Source organism: Talpa occidentalis, unplaced genomic scaffold, assembly GCF_014898055.3.
Source record: "Talpa occidentalis isolate TD23 unplaced genomic scaffold, MPIMG_talOcc4v2.1 talOcc4.6, whole genome shotgun sequence".
Lineage (NCBI taxonomy): Eukaryota > Metazoa > Chordata > Mammalia > Eulipotyphla > Talpidae > Talpa > Talpa occidentalis.
The window spans coordinates 2457490-2478627 of NW_023604972.1; the positions used below are offsets into that span (position 1 = coordinate 2457490).

At 49.3% G+C, this 21138-nt stretch overlaps 1 protein-coding gene across 1 annotated transcript in view; it reads left to right on the top strand.

Moving 5' to 3' along the window:
- EVC2 (EvC ciliary complex subunit 2) overlaps positions 1 to 21138 on the top strand; it is a gene marked incomplete at its 5' end in the record, with an annotated part of 58886 nt that overhangs the window by 10086 nt on the left and 27662 nt on the right. The window contains 3 exons of the mRNA XM_054688293.1: positions 554 to 607; positions 4182 to 4316; positions 5221 to 5360. Of these exons, the coding sequence (XP_054544268.1) occupies positions 554 to 607; positions 4182 to 4316; positions 5221 to 5360 (329 nt within the window). The remainder of the gene's footprint in view (positions 1 to 553; positions 608 to 4181; positions 4317 to 5220; positions 5361 to 21138) is intronic.

Sequence of the window (21138 nt, forward strand, 5' to 3'; positions counted from 1 at the left end):
GTCAGCAGGATAGACGGAGCCCCTGCTCCAGCCACTGCCCACGCTGCCCCTACGACACCCGCTGCCTGGCCGGGACCCAGAGGATTGGCCTCGCAGCAGGCACCTCACCTGCTTCCCCAATTTTCTGAGCAGAGGATGCTGGAGACCTTTAGGGTAGCTCAGGGCTGGGGCTTGGGGTGCAGGTGCATCAGAACGAGGGGTGACCTCTAGAGCAGGCCGTCACAGCCTTCCTCGGGGCTGGAGGTTGGGACTGAGTGAGCAGCTGCCGGCTCCAGTCCATGGCTGGTGGGCTTTGGGGTCAGCCCTTAGCTCCTACCCCCGACCCAGCCCAGAATTTCACCACCGGGCCCAGCACTTTCCGAGGCAATAGGGACCCTGGTGGTTGGATTCACAGGGGCGCTCTGGAGAGCAAGAGGCGCCGCGTGTCCAGGGCCTTTCCTAAGCCCGGCCCCCAGCAGGACGGGACGGGGCAGCTGCAAGCACAGGGTTGGAAGCAGACGTCGCCGTGTCAGGCTCCAGAACCCGCTACAGAAGCATTTTCTTTCTTTTCTAGAACAGAACACAGCTGGAGGCCCACTTCACCCTCACAGTGGAAGAAAAGATACAGGTAAGAGAAGCCTGTTGGCTGGGCCCTTACCTTGTCCCCGCCGTGACCCGCGTGTGCTGGTGTCTCGCTGTCCTCGGATCCCCAGGGAGGGGCCCAGGTGTGCAGTGGGGGCCCCTGTGTGGGGTCCCCCATGTGGCCTGAGCCCATCCGGCTGGCATGGCGACCTCGGTGGGGGGAGGCCAGGGCTCCAGGGCCATCGGCGGCGGGTCCCCTGTGGCTGGGCGCCAGGGGTCTGGTAGACGAGGCTTCCTAGGCATCATCTCACGCCTGCAGGACGACTGCGTGGCCCGTGTGACCCCGTGGGGAGGATTCCGGGGCTTGCTCTCAGCTTGCTCTGGACGCCACCCCGTGGGCCTTTCCTCTTTGCTCTGTTGCGTTGTATTTCATTGTTGTGGGTCGTCACCGTGAGTGCGGCTGAGTCTTGGGAACCTTGTGAATCACTGAACCTGGGGTGGTCGCAGGGAGCCCCCGTGCTGTGGTGATCATTTCCGAAGGTGAGGAGGCGAGAGTAGAATTGAGCAGAGGAAGAAGTCAGGTGGCCCAGGCCCACGGTGTCACCTGGCAGGGAGCGCTGGAGCAGCGTCACCTGCTGAGGGCCCCTCACAGGCGCGGCTGTCCGGGGAGGGCGTGGCCTCGGCGAGGGCCTGTCTGCAGGTGAGCACGAACCAGAGGCTGGGGGTCTGGGGACCACCCTGAGCAGCTGGGCAACACGGCCTTCATCCTCCATGGGAGGCGGATGTCAGTAATGTTCTTCTTGCCTACAGAACCTGGCTTTAAAAAATACTTCTTATTATCATGTTTTGGTCTCCTGATTATACAAGTAATATATGCCTGTTATAGAACCTTAGAAAACACAGAAACATAAAGAGAAAACACTCAACAAAATTCTAGAGGAATTCTTCGTAGATTACACGTGTATATGTATACGTGTATAATTTCTATTTCAATGAAATGGGATTTTATCGTGTCTATAGTCTTGTACCTTCTTTAAAAATATTACAGTAGCCCATAAGCATTTAAATTAGAAACATAACACACAAAGATCAGTTGCATCTCTATGGACTAACAATGAGCAATCCCAAAAGGAAATTAAGAAAACAATTTCATTTACAATAGCATCAAGAATAAGATACTTAGGAATAAATTTACCCGAGAGGCAGAGTGCTTGCTTGTACACTGAAAACTACAAAATGTTGCTGAGAGAAATAAAAGAGGATACAAATAAGTGGAAAGTCATTCCGTGGACACAGGTGGAAAGAATCTGTGTTATCGACAGGCTCAATAGTATTCGTTAGTGTCAAAAATTCCAAAAAGCCATCCTAAAATGCATGTGGAATCTCATGGAGCCCAGATAGCCAGAGCAAGCTGGAAACAGAAGAGTTGGGGTGTCATACGTCTTGTTTTCAAAACTTCCTACAAAGCTGCAGTAGTCAGTGTGTGGGGTGAGGGTGTCAAGACAGACAGACAGATGGCAAGCTGTGGTCAAAGGATTTTCAACAAGGGTGTCAAGACCATTCTCTGTAGAAAGGACAGTCATTTCAACAAGTGATGTCAGGGTGCTGGGTATCCATGTGCAAAAAAAAAAAAAAAAGAAAAATGAAGTTGGACCCTAACCTAACGCCATATACAGAATTAACTCGTGGAGAGGACCAGTGACTTACACGTAAAACCTAAAACTGTAAAACAACTAGAAAAAACACAGGGAAGATTCCATGAATTGGATTTGGCAATGATTTCTTATCATGCCAACAATAAAAGATAAAATAGATCAATGCAGGACATCAAAATTAAGAGCTGTGCATCAAAGGGGCCTCCCTAGTGGCGTGGGGTTAAGTCTCAGCGCTGTCACCGGTGAGGCCTGAGTTCAATCCCTGGCCAGGGAGCTGAGCCACACGGTGCAGCAGACCTCTCCTGTCTCCCCGCTGCTCCCCTCAGCAGTGTTTTTCAGTCAGTCTGCCTGTTCTGCTCCCCACTGTCTCTGCTCAGTCCTTTCACCTCCTGCACTTCTGGCCTACACCCCAGTTCTTCTATGCAAAAAATAAAATTATAAATTAAAATTATTAAAAAAAAAAAACAGAACCTGTGCATCAAAGGACACCATCGACCAAGTCAAAAGGCAGCCTGTGGGGTGGGGAAGGCCCGTGATCACACATCTGGAAAAGCTTTACTCTCCTTAGAGAAACCGTGTCTTAGTGTGGGCTGCTGTAATGCATTTCTAGAAGCGGGTGACATGAGTAACATTTATCCCTGGCGGTTCTTGGGGCTGGAAAGGCCCACATCACACTGCCAGCAGGTCTGGGCTCCCCCCTCCCCCCACACACTTACTTTGTAGACAGTCTCCCTGCTGTCTCACCGGGGCAGAGCAGAGGGACTCTGCTGCCTGTGCCCCCTTGTGGGGCCTGGTCCCCCTCATGAGGCCCGGCCTCCTGATAGCACCACAGTGGCGTTTGCTGATCTTAGGCAGGAGTGGGGGTTAGCATCGCAGCAATAAAAAAAATAGCCAATCAGATTAAAAATTGGGCAAAGGGCTTGACTAGACTCTCTCCGCGGAAGACACGAAAGTGGCAGGGAGCACGTGACGCGTCGGCAGGAGTGTGGGAAAATGAAAACCTTTGTGTGCACAGCTGTTAGCAATGCAAAATGGTGAGATCATTCTGGAAAACAGTGTGATGTGACCCAAAGAAAAGTCAAAAATGGAAGCGCTGGAAGGTCCCAAACCCCCACTTCTGGGAGTGTACCCAGAGGAATGGAATGCAGGGTCCAAAAGACCCTTGTGCCAACCATGTTCACAGCCCCACCGTCCTCGTGGCCAGGGGGAAGGCCTTGCCCCTTTCTCCTCCCCCTGCACTCAGAAGCCTCCGTTTGTTTAGTAGTGTCGGGTAGTTTCTGTAAGGATTTTGCTTCGGGGCACGGCCCGCTGTGTACACCCAGTGTTGGCCGTTGTCATTTTCAGGACACAGCGTCAGCTCGAGCGCATTCCCTCTGGCAATAGTGACACACTCCCTCCTTCCGCAGGTCTGCGTAGTATTCCGCCCTGGTCCGGTCCTCTATCTGTGGGCGTCCAGTACTTCATTGTTTCCATGTCAGAGTGTTTCTGTTTAAACCGAGGACCACACCTCTTAGAGGACTAGGACCTCTGTCTCAGCAGCGAAGGAGCAGGGTGCCAGGGGATGTGGTTCCCTGAGGCCACATGGCCATTACGTGCAGAGGTGGGCGTTGCACCAGCTGCTGGAGTCCTGAGCTCACCCTCGGTGCTGTTGCTGGCCTTACCTGGGACAGGAGGAGGCCTGGGTCAGAGGTAGCGTGTGGCCAAAAATGGGAGCAAGGCCTGGTCTAGATGGTCCTACTATGTGCAAGCCAGCAGGCTCCAACTCCTCCAAGTGCTCATCTGTGGAGGCCTGGCCACGAGACAGCTCTGGCCCAAGCCCTGCAACCATCTCAGGAAAGCAGCCTGCAGCAGGTGGCAGACCCACCAGGGCTGGTCTGCTGCATCCAGTCCAAGCTGCCATGGTGACCCTCCTGTCACCACTGTCAAGAGTGAGCAGGAACGCAGCCCTCGCTCTCGTCCCTGCAGGTGCTACCCAACCACGGCCTTCATGCTGCAGGCTTCTTCTCAGCCTTTCTCATCTCCCTGGCACTGACCTGCCTGGTACTGTTCTCCATGCTTCGCTGCCAGTGCTGGACGGGGACCATACTCAGCAGGCGCCAGGTGGGTCTCAGGGCATCTTCCTCTGGGGGTGGGTTGGCTGTGGCGGATGCGAGGTCGAAGCTCACCCTCCTGTTCACAGGGTCTCAACCTGATCGATGTGAGAACCCTGGGGAGCTCTGGAGGAATGCACGCGCGTGTCTGGGTTCCCCTGCTGGGCCTCAGGCCCACTATCCTGGGCTGCATCCCCTCCATTAGTCACTTTTAAAAGCTCCTTGGATTTTCCTAGTCAATGGCCAGAGTTGAGAACACCTGGTCTGTGGTCTGTGGTGAGCCTGGTATCCAGGTCACATCTCAATTCAGCTCCTGTAGAAAAAACTCTTTGGGTCTCACTTCATCCAGGTTGAGGTTCACCTGACAGCTGTGATTTTCCTGTACATGATGATGATGATGATGTGATGATGACAGCATTGGTGATGATGATGATGGTGGTGGCAGTGGTGATGGTGAAGATGCTGATTTTGATGATGGGGATGGGGATAGTGGTGGGGAATGGGGATGGGGATGGGGATTTTGATGATGGGGATGGGGATGGGGATTGTGGTGATGATGATGATAATGGTGGTGATGATGATGATGGGGATGGTGGTGGTGATGATGATGATGGTGATGATGGCAGTGATGATGCTATTGGTGATGGTTCTGAAGGTGATGGTGATGACGGTGCTGTGGTGATGTATCACCCATGGCTTCATTTCATCCACATAGCAAGTCTGTGTAGGGCTTTTGGAATTAGGATCCCATTTTTCGGATGAGAAAATGGAGGCTTGGGGAAATACAGGGTCTTGCCTGGGTTGACCCTGCTTACACGTGGTGGGGCCAGTCAAGTTCCCTGGCTGCGTGACTTCCAGCGTGTGACATTCCCAAGAAGGTCTACTCACTTGTTTGTTCTGAAATTCTCTCGAAGGTTCAGCATCATGAGAACAAGCTGGAGCACTCCCAGTTTGCCTCAGCCGACGGTGTGAGTGAGGATCTTGCCCTCAATGACCAAATGATGGACATTCTGTGTTCGGAGGACCCGGAGGGCATGCTTCAGGCCTTGGAAGAGTAAGAGCTCTGAGTCACGTTTTGTTTCCAGGGATGTCATGAGTGGCATGGGGGCAGACACTGAGCGTGTTTCATGTATTTGTTCATCCATTCATGCATTTTTCACTCAGTAGTTATAACAACGTCTATGCCCAGAACTTGGCATTTGGAGAAGGGTTGAGTTGGCATGGTCTGTGCCATAGGATAGTGGCAGTCTAATCTAATGGGGACACAGATCCATAAACAGGAGGGGCCATAAAGGTTTGATGAATGCTGTGCCAAAGGGAAGATTAGGCCAGCTGAGCCCAGAAGAGGAGGTTATTACCTCTGAGACAGTCATGGAAATGCTTCTCAGAGGAGGTGATATTTTAATTAATTCTTGAAGCATTGGAAGACGCTTTCCAAGTGCATTAAGGGAGGAGAGTCCTTGCAGGCAATGAGAAGAAAGAACAGATGTAAGAAGAGGAAATGAAAATGAGCAGGATTGCTGGTGAGCGGTCAGTAGCCGTCATGGCGGACGTGTGGGGTGGGTGTTGCGTATCGTGGTGCGGAGTGAGAGGCAGCGGGGAGAGAGCGGGCGAGGGGATGTGGTTGTTTGCTGAGTTCCGTTCTTTTTATGTGTTGTAGAAATACTTGTCCTTTGCTGCTATGCACACTAACTCAGAGGGCCAGGCGCTGTTCTAGGAACTTTGCAAGGGCTGGTTCACAGAATCCTCTCAACAACCCCACCGGGCGGGGCTCTGAGCACCTGGGCCCTTTACCATCTCCCAGATGAGGACTTGAAGTTAAGGACTGTGCCCGGGGCACAGGCTCGTAAATGGGAAGGCCAGATTTCAAAGCCAGCCAGGCCGGCTCCTGCGTCCAAGCTCTTGGCCAGTGGGCGGCACCGTCCACGAGGTCTCTGCGGGGCGCACGGCCGCATCGCCAGCTGGCCTCACGCGATCAGGGTCATCAGCTCGGCCTTTCCTGCTTGCCTTTCCAGCAACATTCACAAATGATTTCTTTGTGTGTTTCCTTTGCCAGTTTCCAGTTGTCTACGAAAACTCTCAATCTTTCATTTTATTTCCTTAAACGTGCTCAGCGTAGCTTTTTTAAAGTCTCTTTAAAGTTTCGTTACTTTAAAGAAAATTTCATTTTCTTGACCCATTCTCTGTGCACCGTCTGTTCCTCTTTGTGATCCTCTTTTCTCATCTCGCATGTCTGGGTAGTTTTGACTCCGTGCTACACGCCGTGACTGAACACCGAGAGGATGCCCGAGGCCGGGGGAGTGGGGGGCAGGAGAGGGGCGGCTCCCGGCAGCATCACTCAGTGTCTCCCCGTGACGAGGCGCGAGCGGGTGTGATCAGCGCGCTTCCTAGCTCGAGGTCCGTTTTCTTCCAAATCATCCCATGAAAAGTAGAGCGACATGATTTCATTCGTGTGCCGCACGCCCCGATATTTCACTTGCACGTTGAGAGCTTGTCCACCTTCCGCCAGTGCTTAGTCCTGGGAAACAAGAAAGCATCATTCTCCTTCGTGTTTGCTCGTCAACTAAAATTAATTGAGGCAGGCAAAATTAAGTGAGTTTATTAAAGGATCAAGAGTGAGGATTCCAGCCCAGGAAAGGCCTCCAGTGAGCGCTGGGAATGCTGCCTGAATTTTGAGCTTTTCCGTGGAAATTACGCCTTCCTCGGCCAGGAGGGACACGGCGCGTTTGAGGGTTTCTACGGATGAAATCCAGGTAGGAGCCCGGGCCAGGTCCCCGAGTGATGCTAGCTCTGCGTTGAGGGAGACCAAGAGGGCTTTAAAATTCACCTTTTCTATTTAGAGCTTTTCTTCTGGAAATTGGGAGTTTTAGAAAGTCACAAATCTCAAGCGTTGACATGGCTTAAACAGCAGGTTCCAAATGCTTTATCACAGGACAGCATTTTTTCTGGGCTCAGCCTTTTCACAAAAGCAGACCAGACGCATTCTGACTCTTGGCTTGCACCCCGTGTTCGGACGAGGGAGGGCACCCACCTAATTCAAGAAGTGATGACGTATGAGAGCCCGTCCCCGTGTGACATCTCACGCAGTGACTCACGGCAGCGGGGCTTGCGGCCTGGTGCTCGGGTGCTCGGGTGCAGTCGGGGTGGAGGTTACCAAGATGTTATTCTTGATGCTGTAAATCATTTAGCAGCTCTGGAATTTTCTGTTTATTTCTCCTTGGGAGCAACCGTGATTTGCCTGAAGGGTGTTTAACATTGATTACCAAGTGTGACGTGAGAAGCGCAGTCTGAGAGCTAAATTTATTCCTGGGCGTCCCGCCTCCCCTCCCCTCCGATGTTCAATATTTATTGAATGTCTGTTCTGTTTCAGGGCCCATGGGTTGGGTGCTCATGCCAGGGATGGGCGATTTAATTTTAATCGGAGCATGGTCCATTATTTTTAATCTTTCCATCTCGACTGCAGTCAGGTTTCGGAGCTCACAGAAAGAAAATGCCACTCAGAATGTCAGGGCTTGCTTTGCATGGAAATCTGTGATCGTCTCTCTGCTAAAAATAGCTTTTTTCCCCTAGCATATAGCTTATCCCATCTGTAATTCTCAGGCTCAGCTGGGATCCTGCATGTGCCGTTCGGTGCCTTGGTGGCCATTTCATTTCTCACCCATCAGAGTCATAACCCTGCTCCATCTGGCTGATTGATCGTGGACAAAAGCTGGGTTGGCTTGCTGGCTTAGCGCTTCCATCATTCACTCCTAGGCTGCCTCTCACGAGGAGGACTTGAAGAAGGAATATTTCCTTTGATTTAGATCAGATTTCTTCTTTTTTTTTTTTTTAATTAATTTATTTATTTATACAAGCACTGGGTACAGTCAGAAACGCAGGAGGGCGAGAGAATTCACCAGAGCCAGAGCGGGGAGCAGAGCAGGCAGAAGGACCCAAGTACACTGCTGAGGGGAGCAGCGGGTGGCAGGAGAGGTCTGCGCGCCATGCGGGACCCTCCTTTGGTGGCCGGGGAGCAGCCGGGGACCGAACCAGCGCTGCAGAGGCTGCGGGCGGCTTCACAGCTCAGCGCTCAACCGCTGCGCCACCGGGAAGGCCCTAGATCAGATTTCTTGACTATTGTCAACATGGAGGTGGCTCAGCCATGGCGTGCTGGAAGGGGAGGCAGGAGGAGCTGGGCAGCGCCAGCTGGTCATAGAAGCTCTGGCAGCGTAGAGCCCCCACAGCATTTCAGCTCAGGTCTGCTCAGGCCCGACCGCACATGTCACCCCCTGCCATCTTACTAAATTCTCAGCGACTCACTTTTTCAACCGGGAAGCGGACGCTCGGAGAGGCTGAGTGTTTTTGGCTGAAGTCACACAGTGGTGATAGATTTGGACCCGGACCTGGTGCTCTCAAATCGCACTTGTAGTGACAAAGTGGCTTTTTTTTTTTTTTTTAAAGATTTATTTATTGATTGATTTATTGATTTATACATACATACATACAAGCACTGGGCACAGTCAGAAGTGCGGGAGGGTGAGAGAATTCACCAGAGCCAGAGCAGGGAGCAAGGCAGGCAGAAGGACCGAAGTACACTGCTGAGGGGAGCAGCGGGCGGCAGGAGAGGTCTGCGCGCCATGCGGGACCCTCCTCTGGTGGCCGGGGAGCAGCCGGGGATCGAACCGGCGCCGCAGAGGCTGCGGGCATCTTCGCAACCCAGCGCTCAACCGCTGCGCCACCGGGGAGGCCCCAAAGTGGCTTTTTAAAAAATATCAAGCTTAGATTTTCCCAGAGAGGCAAAGAAAAATCAGAGAAGAGAGGAGGCCCAGCCCAGCTCACATCCTGTCCGCGGGGGGGAGGGCGCCCCCTCCCGGTGCGGCCCACGTCGCTTTCCGGGCGCTCCGTCGCAGGCTTGTGCAGAGCAGGCTTCCGAGGGCTGCTGAATGGAGCCTTTGAAAGCGTGTGCTGAGGCGTTCCCAGGGGCCGGCTGTATGAGGCGTGGTTTTGTTGTCACCGCTGCTGTCCTTTTTATTCCTTACAAACCCTCTGCAGAGAAGCGATTTTGTTCCTTGTGTCTAAAACCCCGAAGCCCAGGAAGATGAAATGACTCACCTGAGGGTCTTTGTTCCTTCCCTAGGTGTGCATTCATGCATGTGATGGTTTAAAAATGGATGGATTGATTAGGTGCTTCGGCAGATCCTGGCTGAGGCCCTTCTGTGCCAAGCGCGGCGGTCGCCTGGCTGAGGTCAGCAGAGTCTGGGTTTCTGTCCTCGTGGGGCTTCCACAGGGTACAGTCCCACCCCCTGCCCGGAGCCGCGGGCGCCAAGGCCCACAGTGTCTGTTAAAGGGCAGGGGTCACTTCAGTCTCCGGGGGGTGATACAGCAGAGGGCCCCGCTGCTGGGTGAGGGGTGAGGCCTGATGTCCTCAGAAGGTGCAGAGAGAGACTTCAAGGGCCCGGATGCTGGGTGGGTGTCGAGGGAGGGGCCTAGGCTCTGGAGAGGGGAGCAGACGCCCTCGACCCCCTCCACACCCCGGCCCAGCATAAGGCTAAACTGTCTAGGCTGGTCTGGATTCTGGAAGGATCGAAGTCAGAGCTCACCCAGTGTGCGAAGTTGGTGGTAGTGGAGAGCAGCCAGCTGGTTTCCATGGCAACCGCGCTGTCGTCTTCCCCGGCAAGGTGAGGGTTTCTTGGAGGAGTTCTGTACCCAGGAACGACTCCCTCTATCAGCGGTATTAAAAAACAAAGATGTTTACTGAGCTCCTGCTGGGCGTCTGGCGCCATGCAGGGATGGTGCTGGGGAGGAACCCAGGCAAAGCGGGGACCCCCCACATGCCCACCATCCACAGGGAGAAACAACTCACACATAAATACAGCCCAGTGAGCCCGCGCAGGCAGGTCTGGGCACCCCAGCGCCTGCCCCTGCTGGGAGTGAGTCACCGCGGCCCGGGAGCCCTCGCTGTGTGACGGGGCTCGTGTGACACAGGCCTCAGCTTGCCCACACCCGCCAGCGGCCGCGAGATTCATTCGTCCTCGTCCCTCGTCCTCGCGGGGCTTTCTTAGAAATAAAAGGCATAAGCGACCTCGATAGCTGGGCCTGTTTGAGCGGGGCGGCGAGGAGCCCCATCTCCTCCTGATCTCGAGTACCGAGCCCAGTGGTCAGCCCGCTCTCCAGCTGGGCCCGGAGTCACCTGTTGCTTTTATTGCTTTGCAAAGTGAGGGTGGAGGAGGAGGGCCTTTCCCTGCAGGCTTCGCAAGACCCTGCAGCCTCCTTATGAAATCTGCTGTGGGGGAGGCCAGCCGGGGGTCAGGGGCCTGGCCCCCTCCACTTGGCTCCTGGCGGGGGAATGGGAGAAGAGGGAAGCCCCACACCCCCGCCCAGCTGATGTGCAGTCACGGCAGCCCTTTCCCCCCACTTTGCAGCTGTTAGAGATCGCTCAGTCCCTGGGCCCTAGACCCGCAGCACCACCTGCTCTGTCTCCGGTCTGTGCGACCTGAGGAGATGAATGTTCCCTGGGAAAGCCGTCTTGGAATCTTGCAAACGTTGCTGACTTGATGAAGCAACAAAGGAGAAACCAGGCCGGCAAGAGTCATTCAGAATGTCTGTCTGTCTGTCTCATGGAGGCGTGAGCAACGGGTAGAGGAGGGTGGCAACCGCAGCTCTTGTTGTTTTACTAATTAAAAACGCCTCGGGGGTGAGGAGACTCAGGTGTGCCCCTCCTGCAGGTCAGCCCTGTTCTTGGGGCTCATTTTGTTCTTCCTGGCCTTTTGGGAAATTAGCAGACAGCGTTAGCTTCGTTCATTGCACAGCATTTTATGTGGTTTAAAGGGCCATTTTTCATTCCTTTGTGACTTTGAAACTCCCTGACTTCACTTCTCGAAGCTTTATCCGTGGTGGTTATCATTAACACTTTGACATGAAAGTGACGTGAGATTGTTCTCCCAGGTGATGAGAAAGGGCAAGCCTGGCATGGAATGCACCCCACAGCCAGTATCCCAGGGCAGAGAAGAGCAAAGAGTGGGGGCTACAGTTACTTGGAACCAGACTCCACACCATGCACTTTCTAGTGCTTATCTTTCTTTACCCTGCTCACACCTGTGAGGTGGGGAACATTATGCTGTGGGGAACAAAACCCTTTCCCGGCCCCCTGAGGTGAGAGGCTTTGAGAGCAAGTCTGTTACTCATTTGACAACAAGTCTGTTATCCCATTTCAGACACAGCAAGTCTGTTATCCCATTTCAGACACAGCAAAGCACCTGCCGTTTACTTGACACAGACACCGCATTTTAGGGTGTAAGTTAATAAATGAATGGATGAATGATGATGCATGGGTAGGATGGTCAGATAAGGTGTATGAACTTGAAATTTAATTGTAACAAGTTACCACAATCTTGGTGACTTAAAGCAATGCAAACAGATTATTCTGTGGTTCTGGAGGTCAAAGTTCAAAATGGGCCTTACTAGAAAAAAACTACTGTGTCAGCTCTAGGGTGGAATGTGCTCCCTTGCCTTGTTCAGCCTCTGGAGGCTGCCCACATGCCCTGGCTTGTCGCCCCTTCCTCCATCTGCAGATACAGGAGGGATAATCCATATTGAGCAGGTCTGGCTTCAAAGCTTCATCCCCACAGCTGCCGCTGCTTCTTGAAGTCAGGCACAAGCAAAGCTTCCAAGGTCCCCACAAGGCACACTCCCTGTTCCCAGAGTCAGTTGCCTTGGGGAAGTTCAGAATTGGCTTCCCAGCTAGGTATTTATGGTTCCTTTACAGGTTCTGCCATCAGATGTAATTTACTGACCCATGTCATTTTAGCCACAAGCCGTGTGTCCTAGTGACATACGTGCTGTGCTTCCCCTGATGAAGTTTCCAGGTAAAAGTCAGCCAAAGCTCAGATTGTCAGGGAGTTTCAGAGAGTCTTATTAACAGCTACTAGTCCTCCCACTAAAATGAACCCAGAAAATAAACAAATCAGCAAGCAGGTCTAAACTTGTCACTGTGAAAGCTGCTTTTCTGACCCTTGAATTAGCAAATAATCAAACATCTATCCTCTTGGTGAGCCTTAGGTCAGAAATTCTGCATGGCCAAGGAAAAGTCCTTTGTGAAGTACCTCGGCTTAAAAATTCAGAAGTTATAGAGTTAGAAATTGTGCATGCAGCCCCTGGTGAAACCAGGGATCTAACAACTACAGGTGGAAGCATGGGCAGAGCACACGGTGAAGGGATGGAAGAGAGCTGCAGGTGTAGGCTCACGTCAGCACCCGCCAAGCCTGCTGACCATCTAAGCCCACAGTGGGGGAATGGATGTGACAGGCCCAAACGAGTCCCTGCCATGCTACTAGACCCCACGAGGATAATAGATTTTCAGAGCTGTTATGTGGACTCAAGTCTCAGGGATTAATAGATCATCTCTTTCATGGAGGTAGACAGCTATCCAGCTGATCCTACAGGGGGCAATGGCTCAGCCAGAAAGATGGTGAGTCGACCAGTCAAGTGGCCCCAGGGACATTTTGGAGATTCCTGAGGGCCATCATTGAGACAAACATGGCTCAGGCTAGAGGATAACAAGTACTGGCTGAGCCTGGAGGCGGCCGAGGTCCAGCAAACGATGAATGTGCTCAGCCTGAGTCCGCCAATGGTCGACCAGGAGGACTGCTTTTTCTCAGCCTGGAGGCTATGAAGGTTGACTAGCCCGTTGCTCAGGGCCCCGCCTAGAGGCTGCTGAGGTCGAACAGAAAGCCTGCATGAACACGGCCTGGAAGCTGCGAAGGTTGACCAGGAGTACTGCCTTTACTCACCCTGAAGGCTGTGGAAATGGACCCGAAGGCTGCCCTGGGCACAGCCTGGAGGCTGCTGAGATAGACCAGGAAGCCAGCATAAACTTAGCATGGAACCTTCCGAGGTGGACCAGCAGGCTGATCCGGGTACTCCCTAGAGGCTGCTGAAGTAGACCAACAGGCCTGCTGGAGTCAACCTGCTACCTCCCAAGGTCAACCAGCAGGCTGCCCCGGGCATAGCCTAGAGGCTGCTGAGACCACTAGGAGGCTGGCCTGAAGTCAGCCTGCTGCCTGTCGAGGTCAATCAGCCTGCCCGGCACAGCATAGAGGCTGCTGAAGTAAACCAGAAGGCTGCCCTGGACTCAGCCTGAAGCCTGCAGTAGTCGACCAGCAGGCTGGGATGGGCACAGCCTAGAGGTTGCCAAGGTTAAGCAGGAGGCTGCCCCGGTTACAGCCTTGAGGCTGCTGAGGTAGACAAGGGGGCTGTCCTGGACTCAGCCTGTTGCCTGCCGAGGTCCACCAGCAGCCTGCCCTGGCCACAGCCTAGAGGCTGCTGAGGTAGATCAGGAGGCTACCCTGGATGCAGCCTGAAGCCTGCAGTGGTAAGCAGCAGGCTGGGCCAGGCACAGCCTAGAGACTGCCGAGGACTAGCAGTAGGCTGCCCCAGGTTACAGACTTGAGGCAGGTGAGGTAGACCAGGTGGCCGCCCTGGACTCAGCCTGTTACCTGCCCAAGTGGACCAACAGCCTGCCCCGGCCACAGCCTAGAGGCTGTGGGGCAGATCAGGAGGCCGTCCTGGACTCAGACTGTTGCCTGCCGAGGTCGACCAGCAGGCTGCCCCGGCCACAGCCTAGGGGGTGCTGAGGTAGACCAGGAGGTGGCCTGAACTCAGCCTGTTGCCTGCTGACATCAACCAGAAGGCTGGCTTGGACTCAGCCTGTTGCCTGCCGAGATTGACCATCAGGCTGTGCGGGGCACAGCCTAGAGGCTGCTGAAGTCGAGCAGGAGGCTACCCCGGGTTACAGCCTTGAGGCAGCTGAGGTAGACCAGGTGGCTGCCCTGGACTCAGTCTGTGCCTGCCGAGGTTGACCAGCAGGCTGCCTTGGATATAGCGTAGAGGCTGCCCTGGGTTACACACTTGAGGCTGCCTTGGACTCAGCCTGTTACCTGCCTAGGTTGACCAGCAGCCTGCTCCAGCCACAGCCTAGAGGTTGCTGGGGCAGAGCAGGAGGCCAGCCTGGACTCAGCCTGTTGCCTGCCGAGGTCGACCAGCAGGCGCCCTGGCCACAGCTTAGAGGCTGCCGTGTTCGAGCAGGGGGCTGCCCCGGTTACAGCCTTGAGTCTGCTGAGGTAGACCAGGAGGCGGCCTGGACACATCCTGTTACCTGCCGAGGTCGACCAGCAACCTGCCCCTGCCACAGCCTAGAGGCTCCTGGGGCAGACCAGGAGGCCGGCCTCGACTGAACCTGTTGCCTGCTGAGGTCAACCAGCAGGCTGCCCTGGCCACAACCTAGAGGCTGCTGAGGAAGGCCAGGAGGTCAGCTTGGATTCACCCTGGAGCCTGCCGAGGTCGACCAGGCCGATTACCTTTGCTGAGCCTGGAGGCTGTGGAGGTGTACCAGCAGGCTCCTCTGGACCCAGCCTAGAGCCTTCCGAGGTCACTGGGAGGCTGGTATGGTCTCTGCTGGAGACCTCTGTGTTTTACCAGGAGTCTTCCCCAGACCCTGGGGGCTTCTGAGGTCAACTAGGAGGCCCTCATGGACTTAGTCTGGAGGCTGCTGAGTTCATCCAGTTGTCTTCCCAGGGCCAAGCCTAGAGGCTGCCAAGTTTGACTTCGTGACTGGCCTCTACTCAGCTGTAGCCAGTTCAGTTCAATCAGAAGGTCTGCAGTACTCAGGCCTGAGGCTGCTAATGTCGACCAGGTGGCCTGCCTGGACTCAGCCTCTAGTCTGCTCTGGTTGATCAGGAGGACTGCCTTTGCTCAGTCTGGAGCTGTGGAGGTTGATTGCAGGCTGCCCCAGGCACAATCTGGGCAGCTGACTAGTAGGCTATCCCAGGTGCCCCCTCTCAGGTTTAGGACAACACTGAACTGACCCAATCAAGTCTTCTGATCTAAACAGTAGTTTGCAGGAAATACAGGAGTTCGAAAAATAAGGATAGCACAGACCCCAGCATGGAGTCTGCTGCAAATGACCTGGTCTCTGCAGGAGAGCAGTGGCTGAACAGAGTGGGAGGACAGAAGTCATAGGATAAGGTGGACCTGAAGGACATGGTGGCACTCTGTCTCGGTCGTGAATTAAACTTTGAACTATAAATCATTTGGGGACACTTGAGGTACTCTGAATAGTTTTTGATATTAATTATTGAAATTACTGTTAATGCTTTAAATAACATAAAATAATGTGATATAGTCATCCAAGGTTAGAGAAAACAATGGTAACGTTACAAAGGGAAGGGTCCGCGCATGTTTGTATGCAGTTAAAGATGCACAGAGGAGTTTACAGGTAAAAATGACAAATCAGACTTCCCTTAAAATGCTGACACAAGTATCAAAGGGAATCATTAGAAGTTTGGTAAATAGCGACAGTTTTTCAAGATGGGTAATGATGACATCAGGAGAATTTCTGTAATAAAATTTTCTTGTCTTCTATTTTTACAATCAGATGCATTTTGCAACTAGCCCGAATGTGCAACTAGAAAACCTCAGAGACTCACCAATTCTAAATACCCTGCAGGTGCCTGTTCCAATGTTAATTTGACAAAAAAGAACAAAATTGTACTGGCATGAACAGTGCACCTTTATGGCACGTCATGCTTAGAGAAAACACTGGAAGGAAGGACAGAATGGCTGCATGGGTTCTCACAGACAGATGACCTAGGTGAATGAAGTCTTTCTATTTGTCTTTGTTTTCCAGTTTCTCTGATGAACATCAGTTAATTGTTCCTTTGCATCTTTGTGTAGCTGAATGGAGCTATAATTAACACACCAGAGAATTCGCCCACGTTAAGAGTACAGTCTGGGTGTTACGCTGAGTGTGTGGAGTTGCACAACACCAACACAAGCTTTAGAATCTGAGATCCTGTGAAGTGGCTCATAAATACTTCTCATGTAGGCTATTTTTAGAGCAGTTTGAGGTTCACAGAAAAATCGAGAACATAGTGCAGTTCCCCTGTGAACATCACACGTTTTTGTGGTGACTTTGCTGCAATCAAGGACCCAAAAGATCATGATTAACTAAAGTCTATACTTCATGCAACTTTCCCTTATTTTTTTTTTTTTTTTTTTTTTTTAATATTAAATTTTATTTTTATATTCCCCCATACAATTGCAAACGCCCCATTCTGACCCCAATCCTTCCCCTCCCGCCCCCCACCCCCCAACAAGTGTCTCTGGTTCATAGTTTTTTGTTGATTTTGATTTTCACTTTCTTATATTCATTTTCCTGGTCCCTTATTTAAGTTTTCTAGATTCCTGCTATGAGTGAGACCATCCGGTATTTTTCTTTTTCTTTTTGGCTTATTTCGCTGAGCATGATCCCTTCCAGTGCCATCCATGTTGCTGCAAATTGCATGTGTTTATCTTTTTTGAATGCTGAGTAATATTCCATGGTATATATGTACCACATCTTCTTGATCCAGTCATCTATTTTTGGGCATTTGGGTTGTTTCCAAAGCTTAGCTATTGTAAACAGTGCTGCTATAAACATAGGAGTGCAGGTGCTCTTTGGAATTGATGTTTCTGTGTCCTTTGGGTAAATACCTAGGAGTGGAATTGCTGGATCATATGGAAGCTCTATGTTTAGTAGGTCCAGAAATCTCCACACAGCTCTCCATAGTGGTTGGACCAGTTTGCACTCCCACCAACAGTGCACAAGAGTTCCTTTTTCTCCACATCCTCGCCAACATTTGTTGTTGCTAGTTTTTTTAATATGTGCCATTCTCACTGGTGTGAGATGGTATCTCATGGTAGTTTTGATTTGCATTTCCCTGATTACAAGTGATGTTGAACATTTTTTCATATGTCTGTTGGCCATTTGCATTTCCTCTTCAGAGAAGTTTCTTTTTAGCTCTTCTGCCCATTTTTTGACTGGATTATTTTCTTTGTTGTTGCTGAGTCTCATCAGCTCTTTGCAGATTTTTGTGATCAGTCCTTTATCATTAGTGTTGGGTGCAAAAATGTTCTCCCAGTTGGTGGGGTTTCTCTTTGTTTTTGTTATTGTCTCTTTTGCTGTGCAGAAGCTCTTTAATTTGATGTAGTCCCAGCTGTTTATCTTTCTCTTCACTATCACTGCTTTGGGTGATGTGTCTGTAAAGATGTCTTTGATGTGCAAATCCCGTAGTGTTTCGCCTATATTTCCTTCTATGTATTTTATGGTTTCAGGTCTTATGTCTAGTTCTTTAATCCATTTTGAGTTGATTTTTGTGTATGGTGTGAGGTAGTGGTCAAGCTTCATTCTTTTGCATGTAGCGACCCAGTTTTCCCAGCACCATTTATTGAACAAACTTTCTTTGCTCCAATGCATAGTCTTTGCTCCTTTGTCAAAGATTAGTTGACCATAAATCTGTGGGTTTATTTCTGGATTTTCTATTCGATTCCATTGGTCTGTATGTCTGTTCTTGTTCCAATACCATGCAGTTTTGATGATTATGGCTTTGTAGTATAGTTTGAAGTCTGGGAGTGTGATGCCTCCATTTCCTTCTTTTTTTTTCAGTAGAGCTTTGGCTATTCGGGGTTTTTGGTGATTCCATATGAATTTCATCAATAATTGTTCTATTTCTTTGAAGAATGCCATTGAGATTTTGATTGGAATAGCATTGAATCTGTATATTGCTTTTGGTAGGATGGCCATTTTAATAATGTTTATTCTTCCAATCCATGAGCAGGGGATGTCTTTCCATTTCTTTGTGTCTTCTTCTATTTCTTTTAACAGTGTTTTATAGTTTTCTTTGTATAGGTCCTTTACCTCTTTTGTTAGATTTATTCCCAAATATTTGATTTTTTTTGTTTCGATAATAAAGGGGTGGTTTTTTTGATTTCTTCTTCTTCAGATTTATTGTTTGTGTATAGGAAGGCTACTGACTTTTGCGTGTTGATTTTGTATCCTGCCACTTTACTGAATTGATTGATGAGTTGAATTAGTTTTTCTGTGGAGATTTTGGGGTTCTCTATGTATATTATCATATCATCTGCAAATAGTGATAGTTTGACTTCTTCTTTTCCTATTTGGATTCCTTGGATGTCTTTCTCTTGTCTTATTGCTCTGGCTAGGACTTCCAGTATTATATTGAAAAGCAGTGGTGAGAGTGGACATCCTTGTCTTGTTCCAGATCTTAATGGAATTGCTTTCAGCTTTTCACCATTGAGAATGATACTGGCTGTTGGCTTGTCATAGATGGCCTTTATGATGTTGAGGTATGTTCCTTGTATCCCAAGAATTTCAAGGGCTTTTATCATGAATGGGTGTTGCACTTTGTCGAAAGCTTTCTCAGCATCTATTGATATTATCATATGGTTTTTATATTTCTTTTTGTTGATGTGTTGGATAACGTTGATTGATTTTCGGATGTTAAACCATCCTTGTGCCCCTGGAATGAATCCAACTTGGTCGTGGTGAATTATCTTATGGATACATTGTTGGATTCTGATAGCTAAAATTTTATTGAGGATTTTTGCATCAGTGTTCATTAGGGAGATTGGCCTATAGTTTTCCTTTTTTGTGTTGTCCTTATTCGGTTTTGGTATTAGTGTAATATTGGCTTCATAGAACGTGTTTGGTATTGTCCCTTCCTTCTCAATTTTTTGGAAGAGTTTGTGAAGGATAGGCACTAATTCGTCTCTGAATGTTTGGTAGAATTCATTTGTAAATCCATCAGGTCCTGGGCTTTTGTTTTTGGGGAGGTTTTTAATTACCATTTCAATTTCGCTGCTTGTAATTGGTCTGTTTAGGTGTTCTATTTCTTCTTTATCTAGCTTTGGGTGATTGTAGAGTTGTAGGAATTTGTCCATCTCCTCTAGATTGTTGAACTTGTTTCCATATAACTGTTCATAGTAGTTACTGATTATTCTTTTGATTTCTGCTGTGTCCGTTGTGATTTCTCCTCTTTCATTTATGATTCTGTGTATTTGTGCTTTCTCCCTTTTTTCCTTTGTGAGCCTGGCTAGGGGTTTGTCTATTTTATTTATTTTTTCAAAGAACCAGCTCTTGGTTTCATTGATCTTTTGGATTGTTTTTTTAGTTTCAATTTCATTTATTTCTGCTTTGGTTTTTATTATTTCTTTTCTTCTACTGGTTCTGGGGTTTTTTTGTTGTTCTTTTTCTAGATCTTTGAGCTTCGAGATTAGGTTGTTTCTTTGAGTTCTTTCTTGTTTTTTGATGTGAGCTTCTATTGCTATATATTTTCCTCTTATTACTGCTTTTGCTGCATCCCATACATTTAGGATATTGGTGTCCTCCTTGTCATTCAATTCAAAGAATTTTTTAATTTCTTCTTTGATCTCCTCGTTAGTCCAGTGGTCTTCCAGTAGTGTGGCTTTTAATCTCCATGAGGTAGGATAGTTCCTTGCCTTCTTTTTATGATTTATTTCTAGTTTGATGCCTTCGTGGTCAGAAAAGATGGTTGGTATGATTTCAATCTTGGTGTATCTGTTGATGTTTGTCTTGTGCCCCAGTATGTGATCGATCCTGGAGAATGATCCGTGTGCGCTTGAGAAAAATGTGTACTCCGTTTTTTTTGGGTTTAGTGTTCTATAGATGTCTGTTAAGCCCAAATGCTCTAGGTCCTTATTTAGAGCTTTAGTTTCTTTACTTATTTTTTGTCTTGTTGATCTATCCATTGTTGATAGTGGTGTGTTGAAGTCTCCCACTACATATGTGTTTTCTCTGATGTCTGTTTTCAGAGAGGACAACAGTTGTCTGATATATTTTGGTGCTCTTTCGTTTGGTGAGTATATGTTAATGAGTGTTATTTCTTCTTGAAGTATTGTCCCCTTAATCATAATGTAGTGACCATTGGGGTCTCTTTTTATTTTTTTGAGTTTGAAGTCTGTTTTATCTGATATAAGTATAGCTGTTCCTGCTTTCTTTTTTGGCCCATTTGCTTGTAGGATTGTTTTCCATCCTTTGACTTTGAGCCTATTTTTATCTTTTGTAGCTAAATGTGTTTCCTGGAGACAGCAAAAGGTTGGGTTTTGTTTCTTAATCCAGGCTGCAACTCTGTGTCTTTTTATTGAAGAGTTTAGTCCATTTACATTTAGAGTTAATATTGATATGTTAGCATCTGTATTTGCCATTATGTTTGTCTTTCCTTTGATTTTATTTATTTATTCTTTTAATAACTTTTTTTTTTTTTTGGTCTTCTTTCGTTGTTATTCGTCCCTCTGAGGTTCTGGCTTTAGGATTCCTTGTAGTATTTTTTGGAGTGGGGGTTTAGTCGCAATGAAATTCCGGAGTTTCTCTTTGTCTGGGAAGGTCCATATTCTTTCTTCATGGAGGAAAGAGAGCTTTGCGGGATAGAGTATTCTTGGTTGGCATCTGTTTTCTTGGAGTCTGTTGACTATGTCCCTCCACTCTCTCCTTGCCCGTAGTGTTTCTTCAGAGAAGTCTGATGTCAGCCTGATTGGTTTTCCTTTGAATGTTATCTGTTTCTTCCCTCTTGTCAGCTTCATTATTTTTTCCTTGTCCTGGATTCTTGGGAGCTTTACTATTATGTGTCTTGCTGTGTTTTTCCTTTCGTCGTGGAAGTTTGGTGTTCTTCTTGCTTCTTGTATATCAATTTTCAGCTCCTTCTTCTCATTTGGGAAGTTCTCTTCAATTATATCCATGAATATTTTCTCTGTTCCTACATCTCTCTCCTCTCCTTCTGGAATTCCTATAACTCTTATATTTCCTTTCCTCATGGAGTCAGATAGTTCCCGAAGTCTTTCTTCATTCTTTTTCCTTCGTACTTCTCTTTCCTTTTCTGTTTTGGTTCTTTTTATTTCTGTGTCTTCAAGATTACTTATTCGTTCTTCCATTTCATCTATTCTGCTTTCATTGCTTTTCCCAGAGTTCTTTAGTTCCTCCATTAATTCTTTGATCTCCTGCA